Source organism: Malaya genurostris, chromosome 1, assembly GCF_030247185.1.
Source record: "Malaya genurostris strain Urasoe2022 chromosome 1, Malgen_1.1, whole genome shotgun sequence".
Classification (NCBI taxonomy): Eukaryota; Metazoa; Arthropoda; class Insecta; order Diptera; family Culicidae; genus Malaya; species Malaya genurostris.
In genome coordinates this window covers 50,162,843-50,178,722 of record NC_080570.1, presented here as the reverse complement: position 1 = coordinate 50,178,722, position 15,880 = coordinate 50,162,843, and the positions used below count along the sequence as shown (strand labels likewise).

At 37.4% G+C, this 15,880-nt stretch overlaps 1 protein-coding gene across 12 annotated transcripts in view; it reads left to right on the top strand.

Annotated features, from left to right (window-relative positions):
- The window catches only part of LOC131439242 (uncharacterized), a 684,657-nt gene that overhangs the window by 518,835 nt on the left and 149,942 nt on the right, over positions 1 to 15,880 (top strand). For all 12 annotated transcript variants that reach the window (XM_058610111.1, XM_058610057.1, XM_058610049.1 and 9 more), the window contains exon 4: positions 1,129 to 1,299. In XM_058610111.1, the coding sequence (XP_058466094.1) occupies positions 1,129 to 1,299 (171 nt within the window). The remainder of the gene's footprint in view (positions 1 to 1,128; positions 1,300 to 15,880) is intronic.

The following is a 15,880-nucleotide window of genomic DNA, read 5'->3' as shown; positions in this document are numbered from 1 at the left end:
TGAAATTCTGATTTGGCAATTAATTCACAGTTACAACTAAACCACGAATTATTTTTCCAGTGAAACTATAATTATATAAACTCAATGCGTCAAATTGAACTAAGCAAATTTATAATTGAGTGAAGCTATGCAAAATATATACAACCTTTACAATTTGGCAATCATTTTTTTTCGACCACTTCCGTCAGAACGCGAAGCTCACTGTGCAGTTTTGAGGATCGGATGAAGATGGGCCTTCTGTTGCTTTTCGAGGCCCTCGGTGCAAGTGCTCTGATTCCATCACGCTGAACCAACGCGACCAAATCGACGATGACGGCTCTCCAGCGGCGGGCGCTCACGGGGCTACCACCGAAACGGAAATACCTACATCCTTTATGACGGCATTTTTGAAGGATGGGATGGGGCAATTCGAAAGGGGAAAGATAAATGATGTAACCTCTGCCGGTTCCGGTGTTGATTGTGTGCCGGGAGCTTTAAGCAAAGAATTCGTCTACTGGAAAATACCTCATAATTTGCTCTTTGTTAAGGCGAGAAATTTTTTATCGGCACTTTTCCAACCCTGCAATTCGGAACCGCACAAACACCCCTTGGTGGGAGTTTATAACAGTTTCGAGAAACTCATTACCTTTTGAATTCATTTAAACCATTAGATCCGCTCGACGTGACGCCAATAAAATCGGGAGCAATACTGTATTGCCACTTTGGTGCCCAGAAGGATTCGCTTGAACCACGAACCAACCTGAAAAACCATCTTGCAGTCCAATAATCCATGCCGAGACCATTCACGCGCTAAATTGAGAAAATCTCCATTTCAACCTTATCGGCCGTTTTTAATTGAAATTTAATGCTCTGATCCGGCAGCAACCTCGTCCTATCCGAAGTCCTCTGCACGCTTGTTGACTTTGCATCCGCCTCGCAAATCCTCGGTGCGATTCCCCGGTTTCCACAACCAATGCGGCGGTGCTTTTGTGCTATCCAGGAGCGAAATCAGTGACTCGTAAAAACGCATAACCGTGACGAACCTGATGGACACGGGCATAAAAAGCTCCTTCCTCTAACGTTGATCGCTGCTAATCAACGCGATTTAATGTATTTCCTTCTTTCTCCCTCTCTCTCTCTGTTTTTCAGTGGCCTGCAGTACGGTGACGGTGACCAAATGCCAGGCGGCCCTGCGAACGCTTCAGGCATTCCCATTTTTTCGACCAACCTGCCTCTGCAAGGAGCCCGGGATCGATCCGGACTGTAACTACTTTCGAGACTTTCTGTTCGACCATCCGTGCGGCTTCGTATCCAAAAAGGGTAAGTAGAAGTTTGACTTGTGAGAGCAAGATTGTTTGGCCCAATTATCCTGTGGCCTGATCCGTACAAGATCCATTCAATTCCGAGCTCACGATGACTAACGATATGTCCCAAATCGAACATGTCCGGCGGGAGTTCATCGAATATCAATATTACAGCAAAGTATCTAAAGTTGATCGCATAATACTAGTCTCATCCAGTGCTGGCATGGAACAGCAAGTCAGAATAACAAACGAACAGCAAGTACTTTCTAACGCGAGAACAAATTTCCGGTCTTTCGGTGTCATAAAATTTGTCATTCTTGGTGGAGCATTCTTTCCATCGGGAACTGCTCTAGAAATTATCGACTGAATTCTGTTCCGTCCCCTACTGTGAATCGTTCTGGAAACACACAGATTTTAAGCAAAATTTTTAAAACATCATTCTCCTTGACCTTTTCATAAGTTCACATCAGAAAATTAGTCGATTACCAGAAAACCAGCAAAGAAGCTACAATGATAAACAAAAGAACAAAATTACACATTCGCTTAAAACGAACTAGAACAAAAAACTTAAAAATTGAAAAAACAGAAAACGAAAGATATAAAAAAGGAAGATAGAAAACAGAAAAACTTATATATTGAAAATGGAACAAAGATACAGAAAAGTAAAATAACAGACAACCACAAGAACAGAAAACAGACGTGAAATCTGAACACTGGGAAGTGAAAAAAAAATTTAAACCGAAAAATGAAAAAATATAGAACACGAAATACACGAAAAAATTAACAGAAATAAATACAAAACTGTAAAACAAAGTGAATTGAGAAACAAGAAACCAGAAAAAAGAAAACAGAAAGATGTAAAAACAAAGGAATGTAAGAACAGAATACCAGAATAACAGAATAACAGAATAACAGAATAACAGAATAACAGAATAACAGAATAACAGAATAACAGAATAACAGAATAACAGAATAACAGAATAACAGAATAACAGAATAACAGAATAACAGAATAACAGAATAACAGAATAACAGAATAACAGAATAACAGAATAACAGAATAACAGAATAACAGAATAACAGAATAACAGAATAACAGAATAACAGAATAACAGAATAACAGAATAACAGAATAACAGAATAACAGAATAACAGAATAACAGAATAACAGAATAACAGAATAACAGAATAACAGAATAACAGAATAACAGAATAACAGAATAACAGAATAACAGAATAACAGAATAACAGAATAACAGAATAACAGAATAACAGAATAACAGAATAACAGAATAACAGAATAACAGAATAACAGAATAACAGAATAACAGAATAACAGAATAACAGAATAACAGAATAACAGAATAACAGAATAACAGAATAACAGAATAACAGAATAACAGAATAACAGAATAACAGAATAACAGAATAACAGAATAACAGAATAACAGAATAACAGAATAACAGAATAACAGAATAACAGAATAACAGAATAACAGAATAACAGAATAACAGAATAACAGAATAACAGAATAACAGAATAACAGAATAACAGAATAACAGAATAACAGAATAACAGAATAACAGAATAACAGAATAACAGAATAACAGAATAACAGAATAACAGAATAACAGAATAACAGAATAACAGAATAACAGAATAACAGAATAACAGAATAACAGAATAACAGAATAACAGAATAACAGAATAACAGAATAACAGAATAACAGAATAACAGAATAACAGAATAACAGAATAACAGAATAACAGAATAACAGAATAACAGAATAACAGAATAACAGAATAACAGAATAACAGAATAACAGAATAACAGAATAACAGAATAACAGAATAACAGAATAACAGAATAACAGAATAACAGAATAACAGAATAACAGAATAACAGAATAACAGAATAACAGAATAACAGAATAACAGAATAACAGAATCACAGAATCACAAAACCACAGAAGTATATAAAATTAAACAAAGATACAGCAGAGGAGAAATAAGATTTGAAAATATTGAACAGAATGATAGTAAAACTGATAACCAGGAAAACGAAAAAAGTAAAAAAAAACGATAAACTACACTGGTAAACTAAAAAATGTAAACAGGAGACCATGAAAAACACTAAAAAACAAAAAATCATGAATAAAACACAGAAAATAAGAATAACACAAAACCAATGAAACTGAAAACAGTAAAATACTAGAACATACGACCAGAAAAACAGAGAAAGACTATGGAACAGACCAAAAATCATGAAAACAGAATAGCATATAACATATTTAAATGGAAAACTAAGGCAGTATGCTTTATTATATATAATGTTAAATTAAAAAAACCTGTTTTAATCCACCTAGTGGTGTAATGATGCCTTTCTCATATCAGTCATACCATCATATATAATACTGTGTTATTCTTCAAAATAATTTTCTTCGATTCCTAAAAAGAATAACCGAAATCGGTTTGTTTGGCCGTCTACTGATAGAAACTATTAATTGGAGAAGATTTGATGTCGATTTATAAAACTTTTTACGGTTTTTCGCCCTTTTCAGTGATGGTATACAATTTTAACACACTTTACCTAATATTTCCGGATCCGGAGATCGGATCCACATGAAATTCAGGAATTACGGGACCACAGGACCTTTCATTTGAACCTAAGTTTATGAAAATCGGTCGCGCCATCTATGAGAAAAGCTAGAAAACATATTTTCATTTTTTTGCACATGTTACCCCATAATTCCGGAACCGGAAGTCGGACCCAAACAATATTCAGGAATTTTGTATGGGACTACAAGACCTTTCATTTGAACCCAAGTTTGTGAAAATCGGTTCAGCCATCTCCGAGAAATGTTAGTGCAAAAAAACGTTACATACACACATACGCACATACACACACATACACACACAGGCATTTTGCGTACTCTACGAACTGAGTCGAATGGTATATGAAACTCGGCCCTCCGGGCCTCGGTTCAAAAGTCGGTTTTCACAGTGATTGCATAACCTTTCTATATGAGAAAGGCAAAAACCGGTTATTGAGGAAACAGAAAACAAGTAATGACATAATAATGTTAAAACTGAAACCCCGAACCATATGAAAATAGAAATCAGAAAACAGAAAACAGAGAAGCCTGGAAGCAAAATACAAAGAAATAGGAAAAAAGCGATCAGAAAAACACGTAAACAGAAAAGTTAAATCAAACCAGAAACGAAATAAACTGAAAAGCAGAACAGTATATAAACAAAAAATAAGTAAAAACAGAAAACCTGGAGAAGGATGAGAAACAAATCCTTAAAATAAACAAAAAATCACGAGGAAAACAAAAACACAAACACAGAAAATAAGAATAAAACAAAACCAATGAAACATACTAAACAAGAAAAACTTGAAACGAAGTAATTTAAAATATAACAGTAAATCAGAAAACAACTGAAAATCGACAACAATACAAAAAAACAGAAAATCATAAAGGAAATGCGTTAAACGCAGATTACCAATAAAACAGAAATTGAAAAGATCTAAATGTTATAGCAGAAAACCCGAAAGACATAAAAATAAAAACGAAACAAAATAAAAACGTCGCTAAAGAAACCAGAAAAACACACAGAAATACAGAACAACCTAAAAACGAAAATAAAAAAAAGGGAAAACAACTTCATTTACAATCCCATTCTTTCCATACACAGAGGGTATCCCACGAAAACTTTCGAACTTTAAAAAATGCAATAACAGTTTGATAGATTTCAATGATTATATATTTATTTGGAAGGTTAATTTATGATAATTCCGTTTAAATTACTCCCACGGCTGACTTGGCCTTATGCCATCAATAGCAACTTGAATTTCGTGCTTGAAGTCTTCAATCGTTTCTGGATGGTTGGCGTAACATTTATCTTCAACCACTCCCCAAAGAAAGCAATCCAGCGGCGTCAAATTGCAGGAGGCCAATTCACATCACCATTTCTGTTGATTATTCGATTTTCAAATATTGTTCGCAGAACATCGATTGTTTAGTTGGCTGTGTGGCATGTAGCGCCGTCCTGTTGAAACCAAACATTTTTCATAAATAAATTTCATGAATCTGTCTAACAAACTTTTTTTTTTATTATTCATTTTCAAATTCGAAATTTTTCGTGGGATACCTTGTGTAATACTAAATCGTTTCTGTAAAAATCAATATAGATTATTATAAGTTTTATTGTTATTTTTCCACTTTAACTTCAGTTTCTAGTTTCTCTGGAGTCAGTCATTTCTGGTAGCACTGCACCGACACCAAACTGAAATCATTTGTATCACTGTATGTTTCAAACCTGATGTGACACATTTGTTCCCGTCCTGTTCAATCTGGACCCTGTAGAAGTACAAGCTCGTGGCGATGTTGACAGTGAACTAAAGAAACAGACCGTTCCGATGAGGAAACAAAAAAGTATCTCAAAGTTTCTCCGTGTGAAACACGAGAAAAACTATTCTATATGCCAGCAGTCATCATAGTAGCCACGGTAATTCTCATCGCGAAAAAAAAGAATGATGATGGCGTGGGAAATAATGGAGGCGGGGGATGTTGGCTGTTTCCCGGAGAAGAAACGGAAAAACTCATAAATAAATTTTCCGCCTCGCACACCGAGAACTGATGGATGTGAACGTGAGACTGAAGGCGGCAATGAAACCACCCAGTGCTAAGTTGTCGTTTATTTTTCCTCTTTGAAAATGATAGTAAACCCAAGTTTGATTAGGTTTCTCAATAAACGGAAAAGTTTCGATGAGTTCAATAACGCTGTTTAACACAGAAAAATAAATCACTGTGGGTGCAAGAAAGTAAGTCCGGAGCGGAATAATTTCTTCCTTGGATATTATACGATATCTATTATTATGCGTAGAACTACTTGAAAAAAAACACTTCCTAATCCACCTAGTGGTATGATAATGCCTTTCTCTTGCCATTCAAATAACATTTTAGTGATCATGAGGGGTGGCGTCTCGTTGACAAGTAAGTAAAAGTTACTCAAAAAGAGTAAAGACCTTACTCAAATTCAGAAAAAGTTAAACAACTCTGAAATATTTAGAATAACTTCTAAGTCACTCCATGTTTTTTTTCTTGGACTAAATGGTATTACGGTTCCGCAAGTTAAAAAAAATGATAAGCCAGATGAAGAACCATGCTGTAAAGAATACTTTTTTAACCTTAAGGTCAATCGCCTTTTCGGGCCAGAAAAATTTTCTAACCCAAGTGCGGGGTTAGGAATCGAACCCAGGTGGTGCCCTTCATCTCATAGCTTTGAACATTGATCATATCTTTTAATGTACCTGAACCAATCTTTGAAATGTTTCAAAATGTTTCTTTAAGCTATTGTCACACTTTCCCATTGAAAAAAAAATGGTTGACTTCATGAAAAGTAATGTCCACTTGACACTTGTTAATTAACGATTTAAAACTTCTAAAATTACCCGACAAACAATAAAAGTTTTCTAAAAAAACATGAGAAATGTTTTCTCTTAATTCACTTGATTGTGCCATATTTTCATCTCATTTAGTATCGCAAGGTTGTCAGGTTTTCTCATAGTGTTATAAAATAGAAGATTATCATCAAAAAAAAATTTTTTTTGGTAGCCGTGACATTAGTTTAAATATATTATTGATAATTAGGTATCAATAGAACTGTTTCGGTTTCGAATATTACCAGAAAGAGCGTGTTAATAACTAATCAAATAACCATTATGGCAAATCTAGTAGCACTGGTTTCATTCCGATATATGTCAACATAACACTGTTAAGTGTGTATGTTTCATCGGTTATCCATCTGATATTATTATCATATTTTTTAAAGGGCCTTTAAAAATTACCCTAACAGTAAAATTTTAAACGTAAAACGAAAGGAAATAGAAACGACCCAAAAAAAAGTGAAAACGATTCCAATATTATGTGTTGTCGCACAGTTGGCATTAGGCCCTTTTAAGAAGAATATTGACATTTTTAACCTAAGGGTATAATAGTGCAATATTTTATTTTGATTGCTATCGCCATTGCTAATTAATAGGACGAATATAGAACCAACGATAGGATGAATAAAAGTCTATTGAGATGAAATTAGAAGCATAGTAGTGAACGCATCATACTTATTTTTAGCTGTTTTATGAATATTATCAGGCGTACAACTTTGCTTCCGCCGTTTTTTTTTTTCCAAAATTAAAAGCTTTATTGCGAAAAAGTGCTTACACATGTATTATTCAAAGTATTGTCCGTCGCTAGCGACAACTTTCTTCTATCTTGCCGGCAATTTTCGGATCCCGGCTCGAAAAAAGGAGTCTTCTTTTAACGCTATCCATGAAGCAATCCTATTATACAACTCTTCGAAGGATTGAAAATGTTGATCCAGGTACTTTTTGACCACTTTTGCGACGTGAGGCCGAGCATTGTCGTGTTGGAGGATGACTTTCTCATATCGCTCTTGATATTGTAGCCGCTTTTCTTTTAGCACGCAACTAAGGCGCATCAGTTGCGTTCGGTAGCGATCTCCTGTGATGGTTTCACCCGGTTTTAAGAGCTCGTAGTAAATCACACCGTGCTGATCCCACCAAATACAAATCATAACCTTGGCGCCGTGAATATTCGGTTTTGCATTCGACGAAGTAGCATGCCCGGGCTTTCCCCAAGATTTTCTGCGTTTAGAATTATCGTATCGAATCCACTTTTCATCACCGGTTACGATACGATGTAAAAACCCCTTACGATTTTGTCTTTGAAGGAGTTGCTCACATACAAATAGACGGTGCTCGATGTCCCTCGGTTTCAACTCGTTCGGCACCCAGTTTCCTTCTTTCTGAATCATGCCCAGGGCCTTGAGACGTTTTGAAATGGCGTGCTGACTCACCTCCAACGATTCGGCTAGCTCTTCTTGGGTTTGGCACGAATCTTCATCAAGCAATGCTTCTAGTTGTTCATCTTTGAAGGTTTATTCTCTTCCATCACCATGTTTGTCTTCGACATCGGAATCACCATTTTTAAAACGTTGAAACCACTTCCGACACGTTCTTTTACTCAGAGCAGCATCACCGTAAGTTTCTGAGAGCATTCGATGCACTTCAACTGCATTTTTCGAATTGTAACAGAAAAGTAAAACTTCCCGCAAATGGCAAGAATTGGGCACATAAACAGACATTTTCGAGCGTGAATAATACGAAAACAAGAACAGTTGTCACTGAAGCGGCGATGACAATTCGTTAGGCACTGTACACACTCACTTTAAAGGCATTATCATCTATGTATTTTGACCAGCCTCAGCCGGTACAGCCACATATCGGAAAACGGCGGAAGCAAAGTTGTACACCTGATAGTTTAATTTTCAAGAAATGTGAAACAATTCTCAATGTGGAGAAAGCTTAATGAAGCAGAAATATGTAATAGTTAGTGATTTTAGTGGCTAAATCGGGTTTTTGAGGCAACGTCCTTACAAATACAAGTTACAGTTTAATTTAAACGTAAAGCATTTCTTATTGTGAGTGTCTTTTTCCTGAAATATTTACGTATTCTTGTTTCCTATTATTCAGATAATATGAACAATTGCGTTGTATGAACCCATTTTTATGCAACACACTGTTACGATCATAGCCATATTGAAAAATATGAGAAAAAATCATTTCTGGATTTTTCAGGTTAGTTAAAACATAAATTTGATCAAAATGATTTGGAAATTTGTAAGAATGTTTGAAAGTTATCTTATGCATATTTCAATCACCTTTCCAATGCTACTCAAAACTGCCTGTAAGTTTTATAGAAATCAGTGCTTTACCATAAAAATGGGAGCGGGTCATTTCGCCGAAAGCCCTTCCGCTGAAAGTCGTTTCTCCAAATGTCATTTTCTCGGCTGCTCGGCCATCCATGGAAGTTGACCATCAATGTCAACTTCTCTCTCTGAGCAGCCTAGATAGCCGTGTAGTGTCGGTAGCGGTTTCCCAACTGGCTAAGAATAACGCTACGGTCCACCTGTACCGGTGGTATAAGTCCACCAAACAGGTAAGCCGTGTGGCATCCGGCGGAATTATTTTTTTACCAAGAATTGATCCACTGGTTTCCAATTCCATGTCGTAAAAGGCCACAAAAATAGGAACTCCTAAGTCAAGGTGTATTTCCGTGCCGATGGCTGAATGGCTGCAGGAGGTTAAACAATGCAGTCGTGAGCGGAATATCTTGGGGTGTTCCCTTACTGTGTTAAGCGAAGCTCTGGCACAGTGGACGACTTCTTTCTTCGCAACTCGTGTGATTTAAATGATCATTTAAAAAAATCCTTACATGGCTCGCTATAGGCGATTATAAGCCAATATATTTGGTTTCTTCTAGTTGTTGTACGATAAGTGCTGGAGATGGGGTGTTCATTACTCTGATTGATAATGGTTAGAGTGGCACAAATCAATCTCCAGCATAAACGTACAGCAACTATAAATCTATTCAGAATTCTGCAAGAAGGTAAAGCTTCTATAGCTTTGGTTCAAGAACCATATTTCCAAAAGGGAAACTTCTACGTTGGAAAATTGTTAAACCCAGTCTTTGTTGCCTTCAACAAGACCGGTATGACAAATCCACGTGAAATGCCTCGAGCATGCATACTTGCAAATAGTGCTCTCGATGTTTCTCTCATATCGGAGCTCACAACTCGGGATATTTGTGCTGTCACAGTTGATATGACTATTGATGGCATAGACAGAAAATATGTCTATTGTTCGGCATATTTGCCGCATAACCAACCTTCGCCAAGCGATGACTTCAAAAAGGTTGTATCATACTGCTGCAAAAGTGATTTACCGCTTGTAATCGGCAGTGACATAAATGCTCACCATATCATATGGGGCAGCACAGATATAAATTCGAGAGGCTCTGATATGATGGAATTTGTGAGCAGTACAAACCTGCACATAGTCAATGCAGGAAACCGTCCAACTTTTGCGAGATCTGGAAGAGAGGAGGTTTTGGACGTAACTCTCTGCTCTGATAGAATTGCGCATGAGTTGGTGAATTGGCTCGTCTCCGATGAGCTCGAACCTTCGTTGTCTGATCATAAGTACATATTCTTTGATCATTCAAACGTTAAATTTGATATTATCACATATCGTAATCCCAAATCTACAAACTGGAACCTCTATGAAGAGGGCTTGGCGACTAGATTTTACGGGTACCAACCAACAATTGAAACCCCAATTGATTTGGAAAATGTTGTCGACGAGACAAATTCACTCATAGTTGCAGCATATGAAGAGGCTTGTCCACTTCGGATTGTGCGAGCTACTAGAGGAACTCCTTGGTGGAATGCTGAACTTGCTAGACTAAGGAAACTATGCAGAAGAGCTTGGAACCACCGACGCAGAAATGGGTCGGAGGCATTCGTGTCGGCTCGAAGGGCTTACAAAAATGCTCTTCGATCGTCTGAGCGAAGTGGTTGGAAAAGCCTCTGCACAAATGTCTCTAGTCTCAACGAGGCTAGCAGATTAAATAAGTTACTTTCGAAGTCTAAGGACTTTAATGTCAGTTTCTTAAGAACTTCAGATGGTGAACACTCGTCTGATGAAGGTGATGTACTTCACTATCTTTTTAACACTCACTTTCCAGGATGTATGGATCCATCACCGACAGCTCTTCCCGAGACTTTTTCAGGTAGTTACGATTCTTGGGCCCTTGCTCGAAGCGTTGTGACGATTGAATCGGTCAAATGGGCAGTTGAGAGTTTTGCTCCGTACAAGTCTCCTGGAAAGGATGGAGTTTTCCCAGTGTTACTGCAGAAAGGGTATGAACATTTCAACCATGTTTTGAAGAAAATACTTACTTTTAGTCTTGCGACTGGATATATTCCAAGAGCCTGGCAGGAAATAATTGTCAAATTTATTCCCAAAGGCGGTCGCGACACTTATGAGGAAGCGAAGAGTTTCAGGCCTATCAGTCTTAGCTCATTTCTTCTTAAAACAGTGGAACGCATAGTCGATCACTATATCAGAAATGTTAGTTTGGGCCTGCATCCGCTACATGGAATGCAACATGCTTACCAGCGTGGAAAGTCCACTACAACCCTGTTACATGATGTTGTGTACAACATTGAAAAAGCTTTCTCACAAAAGCAATCTTGCTTGGGAGTTTTCCTAGATATTGAAGGTGCCTTTGATAACGTGTCTTTCAATTCAATTCTGGAAGCAGCCCGTGGTCATGGCATACCTTCAAGTATCACAAATTGGATACACGCAATGCTTAGCAATCGACTTCTTTGTTCATCGCTTCGGCAAGCAGAGATTAGAAAGCTGAGTGTCTGTGGGTGTCCTCAAGGTGGTGTACTATCCCCACTTTTATGGAACTAGTCGCTGATGGTTTGTTAAGGAAACTTAATAACCTTGGATTTCCGACTTATGGTTTTGCCGACGATTATCATATATTGATGACCGGTATAAGCATTAACACTCTCTTTGATTTAATGCAACAAGCCCTGCGATCTGTTGAACAATGGTGTTGTCAGGTTGGATTATCTGTAAATCCGGGCAAAACATCAATGGTGCTTTTCACTCATCGTAGGATAATCACAGGAGCTCGTCCGTTACAGTTCTTCGGTTCAGAGGTTACTGTAGTCGATCAAGTTAAATACGTCGGGGTTATTCTTGACTCAAAACTGAATTGGTCTGCTCACATAGATTTCAGGATTAAAAGAGCTTGCATGGCTTTCGGCCAATGCAGACGAGCTTTTGGAAAATCATGGGAACTCAAACCCAGATATATTCATTGGATCTACACAACTATTGTTAGACCAATTTTAGCATATGGATGTCTTGTATGGTGGCAGAAAGGAGAAGTCGCGACAGTTCAGTCAAAACTAAATCATCTCCAAAGGATGGTCCTAATGGCGATGACAGGAGCATTCACAACAACTCCTACTGCTGCTCTAGAGGCGCTACTGTGCATTAAACCACTACATGTGTTCCTAAAACAAGAAGCATTATCTTGTGCATACCGTCTTAAGGTTACAGGGCTTTGGAACAGTAACCCATTAGATTATGCTACCAGCCACACTCGCTTGTGGTCTCAAATGGTTACGTGGGATGAGTATTTACTCGCTCCTAGTGACCTAACTCTCACATGTAGTTTTCCTTTCAAAACATTCAATGTGAGCTATCCTCTTCGTGAGGTATGGTTGTCTGGTTGTCTGGAACGACAACTTGATGAACACATAGTTTGTTATACGGACGGTTCTCTGTTGAATGGTCGTGCTGGTGCTGGTGTCTACTGTCGTGAAATGAGGTTGGAACAGTCTCATTCACTTGGTAGATACTGTACTGTGTTCCAAGCAGAAATTTACGCGATTCTGTGTGGAGTACAATCGGCACTTCAGCAGAGGATCTGTGGTAAACGAATTTATTTTTGTTCCGACAGTCAGGCAGCCTTAAAAGCACTCAGTTCGAATGACTCACGGTCGAATCTAGCGATCGCATGTCGAACTCAAATTGAAAACCTCAGCATTTCAAATGCTGTTTACTTCTTATGGGTACCCGGCCATTCTGGTATTACTGGAAATGAATGGGCTGATGAGTTGGCTAGAGCTGGTGCAACGAATGATTTCGTTGGTCCTGAACCAGCTTTACCACTTTCAACTAGTTGGATAAAGCACAAGATTCGTTGTTGGGCTGCATCCAAACATGCCAGCTACTGGCGCAGCTTGCAAACTTGCGCTCAGACAAAAGCATTTCTACCAGATTTAAATCTGAAAATGTCAAAGTGTCTACTGCATTTCTCCAAGCATCATTGCAGTATTCTGGTCAGAGCTCTGACTGGACATTGCAAACTTAATTATCACATGGCTACTATTCAACGTGCTGAGTATTATTCGTGTGATTTGTGTGAATGCGACTACGGTACTTCATATCATCTGATATGTAACTGCCCCGCATTGACGCAGCTTCGTATCCGGGTTTTTGGTTCTCCATACATGGTTGAGTCTGTGTATGCGGAGCTAAAATTGAAGGATATTCTCTCGTTTCTCACCCAATGTGGTAAGGAGCTATAGTCGGAAGGGTTCATCGTTCTTCCTGGAGTGAATGAATCCCTTCTGTATTCACCTTAAATAGGGTTTAGCAGATTGTTTGGCATCCGAATTTACTTCTGCTCGTACATACTGCGAATCGTTCTGCATTCTTCCGGGAGTGCAGAATGGTGTCGCTTTTGTAAGATCTCTAAATCCTCTCGGAGGTTGGAGGTTTTATTAACAGCAGACTGTTCGGGACCTCGTAGAGGTTCAGAATTTACTTCTGCTTCCACTAAATGTGATCCTCAGCAGATTGTTCAGCATCCCTTAGGGGTGCAGAATTTACTTCTGCTTTTATGTGTTTTTGTGTCGTCAATTTTTCCCATCCTCCTAGTCCAACCCTTACCATTTCCTTTCAATCCTTCCCTCTTATATATCGGGAAAATGATGCTAAAAACAAATTGATGGCAAGGCACAAATCTCCAAATATCAAGGGGAACGTGCCATTTGAGCCAATTTGTTCTGATTCCTGATTCCTGATTACCATAAAAATGGGAGCGGGTCATTTCGCCGAAAGCCCTTCCGCTGAAAGTCGTTTCTCCAAATGTCATTTTGCCGAAAGTCGTTTCTTCGAATGTCATTTCTCCGAAAGTTATTTCGCCGAAAAGGCCATTTCGCCGAAAGGCTTATTTCACCGAAAGTGCCATTTCTCCTAAAAGGTCATTTCACCGAAAGGGTCACCGTCGAAAGCAGCGGCCTGTTTGTAATCGCCTCTTTTGCCCAGTCTTTTCAAAGTTAGGTTTCTTTGCTTCACTTAGCGGTAGCGAGGTAAGATTGCATCCGAACAAAACTAGATATTATTTCATTTGTACTCAGTTATCGGAAAATACCGCAAACAATTGACTGGTAGATACACTAATAAAGTCAACAATTTTTTTAGGAATTCCGTACTCATGATCATGAATAAACCTACAAAAATTGATTTGATTGTACGTTTCGTCTTTGACTCATCAGTGCGTAGCAGTTTATGTTGAACTGCTAACGCAACCTAACAGCTCAACCGTAACTGCAAGTCTTTCTGGATTATTTTAAAAGTACAATTGTAGATCAACAAGACGGAAGTAAACGTAATCATTTTTCATTTGTCTTTTCTTTAAAATCAATTCCAATCACGATATTAAGACTAATGAAGAATTCAACGAAACGGCCATAAAAATGTAGTTAGTTGTTGATTTTTTTCAATGCAATATGTAGAAATATCAATATATAGAATGTTTTTGCATAATTCATGTTCGAGAAATGACGTTGTAATCTTATTTAGTTCCACAATTATTTTATAATTGTTTCAATGCTGCATTTGTAATGTGGCAGATGCATGAGTTTTTGTAAGTGTTGCTCAATCATTTCAAATAAAGTAGATGCAACTACATGATTTTTTTTAAATAAATTTCACAATCGATTTCTTATACGGTCGTAAACCTATGAACTTAACATTTTTGATTATTATTCCAAATAGTTTTACAATAGATTTTCCAAGTTCATATGAACGTTCGTAAAACATAAACAGAAAGAAATTATGAGTTTTACAGGTGACAGAAGTCTTCAAACGATACAATTCATAACTACTTAACTTGTCAAATGGCGCAATATTCTATTCGTACATAATTTTACAGGCTCTGAGTGTAATTCGCACTCGGCTAGCAAGTGCCGCTGTTTGGATTAACATGTATCAATATTCAGTAAGCAGCTTTGTGCTTCTGTGGCTCAGTCGATTAACTGGAGTGCTTGGGATCTAATGTTTCTAGGTTCAAGTCGTGCTGTTGCTATCGATCTTTTGTTTTTTATTTCATTCGATTTCAAGCCATGCAATTTTCAAATCACACAATTTTTCATGTTCTTGAATATAAATTTAGGTGAAATACTACGCTCCATTTATGTACATCTTATAAGATGTAAAATCACAAAAAATTATTCTAACTGTGATATATTTAAATGTAATTCATATAGTTGCACATTCAATTTCTCTCTAGCAAATATTACTGAATATCGAACATACGAGATATAAGACCAGTTACACAGTTACTATTCGTTTCTATTTTATATTATGCTGGTTCCTGGATTCCGGTTTCGGAAGTACAGGAAATAATGATACAATGTATGGTATGTACAGTTTTATGATTTTATCCGAACTCCTGAATTTTTCTTTCCGATCCAAATTCCAGTTTTGGAATTGCATGGTAAGGAGCTATAGAAGTTCTTCTGAATTCGGCCTCAACCTGTTTTAATTTGTAATTTATGTCAGTTGATGGCTAAATGAACCGAAATTCATTATACCGGTACCCAATTTCCGTATTCCGTATAATTTCGTATCGGAAAGAGTTATAATTTTTTTTTAAATGGAGTTAGATTCAAGTGAAAGATGATATGGTGTTATGCAGAAGAAATCTTCAAAAAAAGGTTCCGAAGTTTTATCATTTGTAATGTTTTGATGAACTCAAGTTTTGATGAATTCAGGATTCTTTACACTGGTCTCTTCACACCTAAATTTTATTGCTGAATCTTGGCGAAAAAACGCCGAGATTTCCACAGCCTTATG